Raw genomic sequence first — 11,600 nt, forward strand, 5'->3', positions numbered from 1 at the left:
GGCACTGCGGTAGGCGCCCTGGAGGCTGGCAGGACCCTGACCCCAAGATGGCGGCGCCCAGCGAAGTGGCCGCGGCTGCCTCCGGCGAGAATGATGGCGGGGGCAGCGGCTTTGGGTCGTGGCTGGACGGACGGCTGGAGGCGCTGGGAGTGGACCGAGCCGTTTACGGCGCCTACATCCTGGGTGTCCTGCAGGAGGAGGAGGAAGAGGAGAGGCTGGATGCTCTGCAGGGGATCCTCTCTGCTTTCTTGGTGAGAAGCCGGGACACGTTCCTTTAGCTTCCTGGCGGCCCCTGTCAGTACTTCGTACCCCCTTTCCCATACCTTGTGTCCCAGAGGATTAGTGGTATCCCATGGGAGAGGAATATTCTGAGCTCTGGGACGCGGGGGAAGGGGGTTGCTCACCAACCAGGGTTTTGGGAAGCCAGAAGGTTGCAGGTGCATAGAGAAGTGTGGCTTTCCGTTTTTCCTGGGGACACGGCCCTCTTGGATCCCTGTGGGTGAGCTGAGTGAGTCTTCTTCCGAAGGCACTGAAATGCCTAAATGAGAATTTTATCATAGACGCCTAACGACCAATTTCATTCCCATGCGTTGACAGTGTTCAGAGAGAGGAGTAAAGTGCTCTGGGATGTCTGTGGTCTTTAAGAGACAGTGCCCAGTGCCATCCCATGACAAAAGCCTGCAGGAAGTACCTTCTCGGTTCCTATTTTGGAGGTAGGAGTTCAAAAAAGATAAGCTGGAGGTGGAAGTCTGGGTATAGGTGTAGGCCTAGGCCAAACTGAAGCAAATATTGTGCTTGATCTTTTACAGTATTTAGAAATGCAGTGACCATCCATGTTTGCTGGGGGAGGTGGGAAATAAGGTCAGAGTTTTATCATTCCAGCTTTTAGTATATGTGTTGCCAAAGCGACCATTAAGGTCAGAGTTTTAAGGGAGAGAGAGAAGCTTGGTATTCTTCTTTTTCTGCTGCTTCTGCTTTTTTTTTTTTTTTTGTTTGTTTGTTTTTGGTACCCAGCTTCTTAAAAGCATATTGAGAAATGTGTACTTTAATCTGTGTTTAAGTAGTAAATCACCAGATTGTCCACTTTTCCAACCTGACCATTCTGCTGCCTTCATCTCCATTTACACTTACTTGGTGGAAACACAGTTTGATGATTGGGCATAGGGTTGAAATATAACACTAGTGCAGCTGTCTCAGGTTCTCCTGGCAAGGTGCCCCATTTAGTCCCGAAGTCTGCTCTGGTGAGATTGACCTATGAATGGGAAAGCTTTAACACAGCTTGTGATGCATCTTACAAGTTTGGTGGGGATAGAGCGCCGTAGTAAATTCTTTTCCTGGACCCTGACGACGTAGCAGGTTGGTGGGAGGAAGAGTGTAAGGCAAGCAATTTAAGTTAGTTTTTATTTCCAGTTGGGAAGTTTCTAAAGACTCCGTGAAAAAGAGGTTGAAGTAACTTGGATACTCATTGGTACTAGCTCCTTGACCTCTTCTTTTCATGGTGTCATTATTTGGAACTGCACATCTGCTGATGAAGGCAAGCATGAGTTTGCCTTAGACTATTAGCAGTCTCTTGGTAGAAGTGAGAAGAGTTATCTAGAACCATATTTTCTCTATATTTGCTTCTTGTTTACATGAACTACAGAAGACAGACATCTTTAAGGGTGGCTTCTCGCTCTCTCTGCCTGATTCACACACCATTCTTAATTTTCTCTTGATTTTCGCAAGCCCTTCTATATAGGAAATTGCTTTGGGAAGAACTGGCCAGGAAGTATATGGTGAGGCAGGGGTCCTGTACACGAAACACCTGAGAAGGAACTTGAAAGAGCAGCAAGGCCAATGAACATGGTATACATCAAATGTATAATTCACGGTGTTGCTTGCTTTTTGTCAGGCTGTATCTAAAAGACCCTGACTGTTGTACCAAATCCCTTTCTAGGAAAAACAAAAGGCATAGCTAAATCAGCTACCAGATTGGGCTCGGATTCAATATTAGGAATTAAGAAGTTTGTCAGCAGCAACTTGAGTTAAGATTCAAGGACAGTGTATATTGTCAGGAACAAATAGCAGTTAATAATAAAAGCTTTCTATTATCATTTTTAAAATTCCTTCCAGTAGCATTTATATTGATTGATTGATTGATTCATCAAGTTTTTATTGATGGATTACTGTCTACCAGGCATTGCCCTAAGTGCTTGGGGTACCTTAGGGAACAAAAGAGAAATCCCTGTCACCCCTTATGGGGTGACATTCTAGCAGGGAAAAAAAAAAATCAGTAAATTATATAGTATGCTAGAAAATAGTAAGTACTGGGAAAAAAGGAACATTATAAGAGAATCAGAAGTGGAATGGAGGGGTGAGTTGTAATTTTAAGTAGGATTATTACGTTAATGGGGGTAGTGACACTTTAGGGCAGCTATTTATATACTAGCCTTCTAAATTGTCAGTGTCTTGAGACCAGGGACTGTTTCTCACTCATTTCTTATCACTTATCTTAGTGCCTTCAACATGGCAGGCAGTATCTGGATAAATAAATGAACAAATGGATGAATGAACTACTTTGGTCTGGGTGAACCCTGGGAGAGTGAACCACCTCATCCTCCAAAAGCATCTTTTCTCTTATGCTTCGCCACTCCTTTTCCTTCTTTTTCTTCTTCTTCCTTTACTTTTCCTGCTGGGGTTCCTTGAATTAAAGAAAGAAACTGTGGACCAAAGAAGTTTTGTATGTTTGGCATGAGTGCCAAAAAGGACACAGGGTAGAGGATGTAATCCTTTGTTGGGTGGAAAGTAAGGAAATCCAAAATAGGGTTGTTATTCGGTAGAGCGTGTGTCTCATGATCTCAGGGTTGTGAGTTCGAGCCCCACGTTGGGTATAGAGATTACTTTTATTTTATTATTTTTTTTTAATTTTTTTTTAACGTTTATTTATTTTTGAGACAGAGAGAGACAGAGCACGAACAGGGGAGGGGCAGAGAGAGAGGGAGACACAGAATCTGAAACAGGCTGCAGGCTCTGAGCTGTCAGCACAGAGCCCGACGCGGGGCTCGAACTCACGGACCGTGAGATCATGACCTGAGCCGAAGTCGGACACTTAACCGACCAAGCCACCCAGGCGCCCCTAGAGATTACTTTTAAAAAACCAGTAAAATCTTAAAAAAAGTCTGTGTTCTGTCTCTCCTCGCTTTCTTTGAGAGATGGTATAATATAATGGTTGAGAACATGGGCTCAGAGCTAGACTGCTGGGTTCAAATCCTTTTTAATCCACTTATTACTTAATGACCTTGGGCAAGTTACTTAACCTCTAGGCCTTGGTTTCCACATCCATAAACTGAGAATGGTACTTATATCTTGGGATTGTTTTAAGAATTAAGGGTTCTTATGTGAAGTATTTAGAACAGTGCCTGGCACATGCTAAGCACTTAGTAAATGTGAACTCTGACAGCTCATTTTGAAGAGTGGAGCATGAAGATTGTGAAGCAGCCATAATGAAAATGGAAGGAAATACCTATATCTGTTGAAATGCCTATTCTTTGCCAAGCAGGGTAGGGACTTCGTACACATTCTCTTTCATCTTTCCTAAAATCCTGGGAAGACGTGAAGCTCAGAAAGTTAAGAATCTTGTTCATAGATCTGGGTTTGAATTTAAGTATGTCTGACAGCAAAGCCAACATCCTTTTTCTTATATCATGGTAAGGAAGATTGATCGGCATGTGTGTGGACGATATGTGTGCTTGTGTACAGTGAACAAAAGGATGGTTGGATAGGAGACCATCTACTCATTTATCACCTAAAGAGGTGGGGTCAGCTCAGCAAGGTCACAGATACGTTCCAGCTCGAAAGTGGATGAACCTTGGAGAATGTACTGAGTTGAGTGTAGCAGCCAAGAAAGATTTCACGGCTTTGATTCAGGCAACAGGTTTTTGCTCCAAAAGTATGAGGAAGACTGTCCTGAATTATTGAGAATCCTTTCCCCTGGTGCTTGGCAGGATGGAGTGGGTGCTTTTGACCTAGCAGGTGTGGATTCTGGGCCTCAGACACAGGATTACTTCTGTTTCCAGAGCCTCAAAACAGAAACATGTTTTTTGTTCTGTGGCCCCCAGATCCTCCCCGTGACTTCTCATCACCAGCAGGCAAGCTGTACCCTGTGCATGGGCTTTGTTCAGGCTGAGGGCCTCGGGACATTAATTGGTCTATTTCTCCAACTAGGAGGAAGATTCTCTTCTTCACATCTGCAAGGAGATTGTGGAACGATGGTCGGAAAGTCAGAATGTTGTCACCAAAGTGAAAAAAGAAGGTAGAGTTGGGAGTTTGTCTAAACTGCAGTGCCTTTTCCAACGACCTTTACTGTGCAGCTGTTAGAGAATTTTGAGTTTTCGCTATTTTCTACGCATTTTGCCTAAGATAATTTAAGCTGGCAAACACCCAGCAGCTTACTGGAACTTTTTAGCTGGATGTTGGTTTCCTTTTCTTTTTTTACAGTTTTCCATTCCACCTGACCATAGTCCCCTCCATTGTGGCTTTTGCTTTCTTCCTTTTCATCCTCTTTCTACTGTCCCTTGTAGATTTTCATGGCAGGTATGGGGCCAACTATATTTTCCCACCTCCTACCTTTTCCGTATTCTCATTTCATAACAGTTGTGGCTGATGTTTTGCTTTATTCAGCTAAATTTGTCACCCCTGGAAATGAAAGAGAAGTGGGTTAATATACTCACCATTAGTATGACAGATTAACTGCAGAAAACTGAAATCCTAGAAGCCAAACTTGAATCTATTCTAAACTACACATTGGTTCCCAGTCTTGGCTGTACATTAGAATCAGTTGATATACTTTAAAACGTGCCAGTGCTAGGGCCATACCATGGACTAGTTGTAGAAACGTCTTTGGGGTTGGGGCTCAGGTATTGGCATTTTTTAAAAAGCTGCACCAGATGATTCTAGTGTGAGTCCAGGCATAAAAACCACTTCTGCACACCACTGCCCCCTTTCTTTGAGAATGGATAACTTAGTTGACTTTATTTTAAAATAATCTATGGCGTTGCCTGGGTGGCTCAGTCGGTTGAGTGTCCAACTTCAGCTCAGGTCATGATCTCGTGGTTCGAGAGTTCCAGCCCTGCCTTGGGCTCGCTGCTGTTAGCGCAGAGCCTGCTTCATATCCTCTGTCCCTCTTTCTGCCCCTGCCCTGCTCATGCATGCTGTCTCTCTCAAAAATAAACATTAAAAAAAATTACATATTTCACCTGGCATCATCATCATTATGAAAGGGACCGGCATAAGTTGATTCTAGATTCCTTCTTATGTTTCTGGTTTGAGAGGAGAGAAAGTTGCATGCTTGAAGCCAAATTTTCTATGGTTCTAATGCAGTGCTTTTCAACTTTTTTTTTTTTTTTAATGTGTATTTATTTTTGAGAGAGAGAGCTCGCAAGCAAGGGGAGGGGCAGAGAGAGACAGAGGATCCAAAGCAGGCTCTGCACAGTCAGCGCAGAGTCCGATGTGGGGCTTGAACTCCCCAACCATGAGATCATGACCTGAGCCAAAGTCAGATGCTTAACCGACTGAGCCACCCAGGCGCCCTTTTTTTTCTTTTCTTTTTTTTTTTTTGGGGGGGTAAAGCAGCAAAACTTCAATTTATAAAACAGGTTAAAGCAGGGCTGCTCTGATTGAAGATAGATACGAGACCTAAAGCCTAGCCTGCAGGGCCTTTTCTTTCCTTTCTCATTGGCCCCTGAGGCACCTCCTTTGAACCCCAGGGCCCTAAGGAATCAGCAGATGCCATTGCCTTGCCTGCAGGCACTGCCTGGGTGGACTGGTGGTTCGGTGAGCTTGTTTTCTCTTACATACAACCTTGTTGTCTCTCCCTTCCCTTCCCCTCCCAGATGAGGTACAGGCCATTGCCACCCTAATTGAGAAGCAGGCACAGATTGTGGTGAAGCCCAGGATGGTGTCAGAAGAAGAGAAACAGAGAAAAGCTGCCCTCCTGGCCCAGTATGCTGATGTGACAGATGAAGAAGAATATCCTTTTTGGAATCTTGGGTCCATCCCCTGAGGCTCAAGTCAGACATGTTTGCTGGTTTGCAGTGAGCTTTGGGAAGTTGCCAATCTCTCCGTGTAGTTTAATTTTTCTCTCTGAAATGGCATTGATCTCTGGCCCTTCGTGGGTGTGAGAATTGATATTCGGATAGTTGGAAACTTCAGTGTGAAAGAAATAATGCCTTAATAATGGACTGTTTATATTGTATTTCCAGAAACTAAGATGCAGCTGTATGTTTATATTTGTATAATACCTTTCTGCCTAGTACAGTGTCATACGTATAACCAGTCTTTATATTCGTTTCCCAGTTGATGAGGGAACGGAGACAGTGAGAGTGGAATGTGTAATCAGAGATATGCATAGATTTAGTGGCAAAACCAGGACTAGAATACAGATCATTTTGGATGAAGGATTCCCAAATTTGGGGCGGTTTCATTTGAATCTCATTATTTTTTTTAATACTCCAGCGACCACATAATTGAAAGATCACATCCCCAAATCTGGAATATGGGCACCGTGCCAAAGGCAGTTGCCCTTGACCAGAGACAGGCTTGGTTCCCTTTGAGTTTGAAATTGTTTAGGAGATGCTTAGCTTCCAGAGCCTGCTTGACTGGAGTATGTGGTGCCTTATGTGGTGGACATGATGCCAGAAATGTTAGTTGTCTCGTCACGAGCTTAGGAAATAATTGTTAGGCGCTTTTGGGCCAACTTGTTCTTCTCCTGATGTTTTTATTGCCAGGGTCAGCAGAGCTAGGGTCCCAATGACACAGTCTCATTTCCTGGCCTAGAAAAGAACAATGTTTTAAGCAGTGGTTCCCCTGGAGAACTTGTTAAAATCCAGATTGCTGGGCCCCACTCCCCAGTTTCTGATTTAGTAGGTCCAGTGTGGGGCCCAAGAATGTGCTTTCCTAACAAGTTGCCAGGAAGATCTGGGAACCATGCTTTGAGAAGCACTGTTTTGTTTTGTTTTTTTTTAAGTTTATTTTTTTTATTTTGAGAGAGAGAGGGAGAGGAAAAGAGAGAATCCCAAGCAGGCTCTGTGTGTGTGGACAGCCCAATGAGGGGGCTCAAACCCACAAACCATGAGTTCATGACCTGAGCCAAAATTAAGAGTTGGACGCCTGACTGAGCCACCCAGGTGCCCCTGAGAAGCACTGTTTTAGAAGTCATCTCGCCATCCCCTGGCTTCCAAGTCCTGGGCCAGTCTACCCAGACCAGGCTAAGTTTCTTTTCAGCTGCCAGGAGATAAGGATCTTACAGTAGCTCTGAATAATTTTCCCCACGTTGAGATTTTTAAAGATGACTCTCCTGGGGTTACCACCACATCCCTGACAGTTTTTCTTCAGCATGCTTTTCCTACCCATCACTTCGTCGAATGTTTTCTGATGTTGGGTTGGGATGTGCTAGCCTTTGTTTTCTATCGGACTTTCCTTGACATCACTCACCGAAGCAGATGAGAAGGATGATTCAGGCGCCACCACAATGAACATTGGTTCTGATAAATGTATCCTTCTCTGTGTCCATCCCCAAGTGTTTCTCCATCAAATACTCTTGAGGAACAGTTTTTATTTTGCTGTCATTGCTGGGGCCTCCCTTTTACCAATAGGAACTCATGTCAGGCCAGCATGTGAGCCCCATTCCTAGGACAACCATAAATGGTCACTCTTAACAAGAACTTTTCCCGAAGAAAACATGTTCACCTGTATTGTGAAGGGAGGAAGGATTTCTTAAGAATTTCTAAGGGAAAATAAGAATCAATACACCCTGTGTATAGCACTGGGATCCCCAGTGATGGAAGCAAACTAAAATAAGATTAAAATGTGACTTTGTCCTCAAAGACTTTATAATTTTTCAGAAAGAGAGCACAAACACAATACTTTTGAGCTAAAATTACGGACAGGTGGAAACATGTGCTGAGGAACGTCCCAAAAGAATCACTTATGAGAAGTTTCTACATTTAGAATCCACTGTTTTTTGTTTGTTTGTTTGTTTTTTTAAGAACCCACCTTCTTAAAGACAAGTATGGTGGATTATCACAGAAGAGGAAGACTGACTTATTTTAAAGCACTAAAGCAATAAAAGTTATGTTTTAAGAGTAGGAAGGAGCTTGTTTGGTAGTAACGGGTTTTGTTCTTTTTTTAAGGTTTTTGTTTTTTGTTTGTTTGTTTTAGCAATCTCTACACTCAGCATGGGTTTTGAACCCACAATCCTGAGATCGAGAGTCAAATGCTCTTCCGACTGAGCCAGCCAGCCACCCCAGGTTGTATTTTTAAAGTCTTAAGAAATGAGGGGTAAAGTTTTTGGCTAGGTATTTTCTAACTGGTTAAACTTATTTTGTATCTTCTATAAATTCAGAGTTTGTGGTTATTAGGACATAGTTTTTGCTTAAGCTTCAGTGGTGTAGGGAAAAAAGCAAATTGATAAAGTTTAGTAAGGTTAAACAACTTATTTACCTCTTTTCAAGCACTTTTTTTCAATGTTTATTAATTTTAGAAAGAGAGAGAGACAGAGACAGAGCATGAGTGGGGGAGGGGGAGAGAGAGAGGGAGACACAGAATCCGAAGCAGGCTCCCGGCTCCGAGCTGTCAGCACAGAGCCTGATGTGGGGCTCAAACCACAAACCACGAGATCATGACCTGAGCCGAAGTCAGATGCTTAACTGACTGAGCCAGCCATTTTTAATAGTGCCAAGTACATAAAAATTTTGCCAGTTGCATTGATATTCTTGTTGACTGAAAGTAGCCTACATACTTCAACAATAGTCTGCCATGATCTAAGTGCTTATTCTGGAATGAAATTTCATTTTCATAAAATATTTTAACATTTAAATTTAGATAAGTCTGAGGTTTTTATTCTGAGGATTAATTTTAAACGTTTGTAATGGTAGTTTCAGGATTTCCCATTAGACCAAAGAGAAATTATCCTAAGGAATTTTCTTGTAGAGATTAGGAACATGTAGAGGGAGGACAGCAAGAATAAGGAAAGAGCAGTCGTTGAGACCTGTGTGACCTGTACCCTAATCCCTTAACTCATCTGTAGCTCTGTTCCGAAACACCAATGTGGAAGATGTCCTCAATGCCCGAAAACTGGAACGAGACTCACTTCGGGATGAGTCCCAAAGGAAGAAGGAACAGGACAAGCTGCAGAGGGAGAGGGACAAACTAGCCAAGCAGGAGCGCAAGGAAAAAGAAAAGAAAAGGACACAAAGAGGGGAGCGGAAGCGATAACCTTGGTCCACTCTGTTCTTTCTCCTCATGGACTTGATCAAAGGGAGAGCTGATTGTGCACATGTGTATTTAAGAGAAATGAGAGAACATTGCAGAGTGGTTTCCCAAGGCATGTCCCTTTTGTTTACATGGTCAAAAGGAAAATCACAAACACTTCTAATTACAAAATGTGCCATGTCTGTGTGGTATGGGTAATCAGATTATTGTAGTTGATGTCTGTACCAAAGATCTGGAATGGCGGCAACTTTTATATTTTAATCTTGAAGTTCTGGCTCCTTTTGGCTACTTAAAAAGTCTTCCCTTACCTAGGATCGATAACAGAAATATTCAGAAAGCTGACAGTTACAGTTTTCATCCTAAAGGAGCAGAATCATGACCACTCCTTTCCCGAGATGAAATGTGGGAGCATAAAGTACTTTGAAAGTACTATTTACCCCTAAATGTATTGTTTTATGGATGAAATAGAAAACTAATGAAGAGCCCTACCTGGGTCTAGATATTATGTTAACATGGCAATGACCTATGAAAATGGAAGAAATTATGTGGTGGATGTTCTAGATTTGAGGGGAAAACAATTATTTTTAAGTTTCAGCTTATGGGAGGAAAAGAAGTATCTTTTTAAGTGTAGATAGTCACATATTTTTTTCCTCATCAAGGCTGCAGTTTTGAAGAAGGATGTGTATTGGGTGGAAGGAGATCATTGTTAGCTAGATTCATTTTTTATAATCATGTGTCCTCTTGAGCACTAGTAGAGATTTTAATCCTGATGTGCCCTAAAACATGAGTATAAAGACCTGATAATTACAGGTTGAGAGAAACTGCAGGAACCATGCGTTTAAGGAACAAACACTGGAAATCTCTGCGAACACAAAGATATTTAGGAGTGCACGTTGTGGGTGCTCAACAAATTTATTGAATGAATGGAGAAACCAGGAGAGTCAAAAGTGAGCGGGAACTCTGTTTCTACTTTGGTCACAAGCCACATTCAGTTGTAAATACGGCCTTTCTCTACTTCAGGCAGTGGACTGTCAAGAAGCCTGAAGGGAGGCATCTCCCTGACAAGACAGAAAGTAGGTATTTTATACCTGAGGTTGGCAAACTACTGCAGACAAGCAAATTTGGCCCAGTCTGTTTTTATATAATGCGGGTCAACAGTGAATATTGCATTCTTAAAGTGTTGTAAAAGAAGAAACATGTGATAAAACTTTAGGCCTGTGAAGCCTAAAATATTTACTGTCTGGTCCTTCAGAGAAAATGTTTGCTGACCTCTGTTTTGTACTATTAACTATGAGGTTAACAAAAATTTTTACCTTTGTGCAGCAGGTAAAAAGAAGCATGGTTAAGGAAAAGATATGTCACCTCTATACACTCCTCTAAGCGTGGCATTGCATTTTAAAAAAGTAACCACCTTTTAAAAAAATAAACTATTTAAATCACTGTTTTCTGATTTATCCTGATTCCTTCCAGCTATCCATGGAAATGAATTGTGTGAATAGTCACTTAGGAATGTGGTGAATTTTGCTCTGTATTTTATTTTGTTTAGTCCAGTATGCTCTTTTAATAGTAGAACCTTTTCCTAGAATCAAATTCTCTGCCTCCGTTTTCTTTTCTGTGAGGCTAGGTATTAGGAGATCAGAAAGATTACTGTGTTTTTTTGTAAGTCAGTAAATTGACTTTGAAAGCCTTGGAAGTACTTTGGGAGTCTTAGTCCTCTGTGGCAGCAGCAATAGGCTGTGGCTACAGATAGGGCATGAGGGAGCCACCTTTATTAACCCTTATTTTGGATTTTTGGTTTATTCTCACTTTGATCTTGGTCTCTGCAGCAGAGTCAGGTTATATCCATGAATCCCTGAAGAGTACTTGCAATTATGTAGTTTCTATTACGTATTCTACAGTTAGGTATATCCTGAGCTAATGTTTAAGTAAGAAAAAAGGATCAGCTCCTTAGACTTGGAGTAAGGTTATCCACTTAATTCAGGTGCTGAGAAATCCTTTATGTCTAAAATGTTCAATATTGCAAAGGGCAAATTTTAAACAACTGTATCTTTTATAGTGTGATTGACATTTTAAGCCAAAATCAGAATTTCAGTCATAACATTAATTCCCAACCCTGTAAAACTTTATAAAGTAGGGGATGGTTCAAGTGGAAGGACACTGATACAATTCAAGGTAATTTTCAACCACTTTTATATAAATTGCTTTGTCTATTAAAAGAAATGGAGTACATCAAATTCTTTTGGATGAGAAATAATGGGAACATCAGTTTCATTACAGATTATGTGTGATGTTAATTTTTTGTTCTTATAGATTGTTATTCAGAAGTACAGTATATAAGAACCATCCATTAG

General features: G+C 41.8%; 1 protein-coding gene across 2 annotated transcripts; it reads left to right on the forward strand.

Annotated features, from left to right (window-relative positions):
- The first annotated feature begins 5 nt into the window (after window positions 1–5).
- On the forward strand, window positions 6–10,689 carry CCDC43 (coiled-coil domain containing 43). 2 transcript variants are annotated; one of them, XM_058704853.1, is made up of 5 exons: window positions 9–251; window positions 4,204–4,291; window positions 5,871–6,006; window positions 7,471–7,529; window positions 9,065–10,689. In XM_058704853.1, exons 1-5 carry the CDS (start codon window positions 48–50, stop codon window positions 9,250–9,252), a joined length of 675 nt encoding a protein of 224 aa, XP_058560836.1. In that variant the 5' UTR covers window positions 9–47; the 3' UTR covers window positions 9,253–10,689. The 2 variants fall into 2 exon arrangements, with proteins under 2 accessions (XP_058560837.1, XP_058560836.1); XM_058704854.1 differs by lacking the exon at window positions 7,471–7,529 and having other exon boundaries at window positions 6–251.
- The last annotated feature ends 911 nt before the right edge of the window (window positions 10,690–11,600 follow it).

The sequence above is a fragment of the Neofelis nebulosa genome, chromosome 16 (assembly GCF_028018385.1).
Source record: "Neofelis nebulosa isolate mNeoNeb1 chromosome 16, mNeoNeb1.pri, whole genome shotgun sequence".
NCBI classification, from domain to species: domain Eukaryota; kingdom Metazoa; phylum Chordata; class Mammalia; order Carnivora; family Felidae; genus Neofelis; species Neofelis nebulosa.

Excerpts from the sequence above, each read along its gene's own strand:
- CCDC43 (XM_058704853.1), top strand. The coding sequence starts at position 48 with ATGGCGGCGCCCAGCGAAGTGGCCGCGGCTGCCTCCGGCGAGAATGAT. Across the intron at positions 252-4,203 it reads GGATCCTCTCTGCTTTCTTG|GAGGAAGATTCTCTTCTTCA; the intron begins GTGAGAAGCCGG and ends TTCTCCAACTAG. Across the intron at positions 7,530-9,064 it reads GAACATTGGTTCTGATAAAT|CTCTGTTCCGAAACACCAAT; the intron begins GTATCCTTCTCT and ends ACTCATCTGTAG.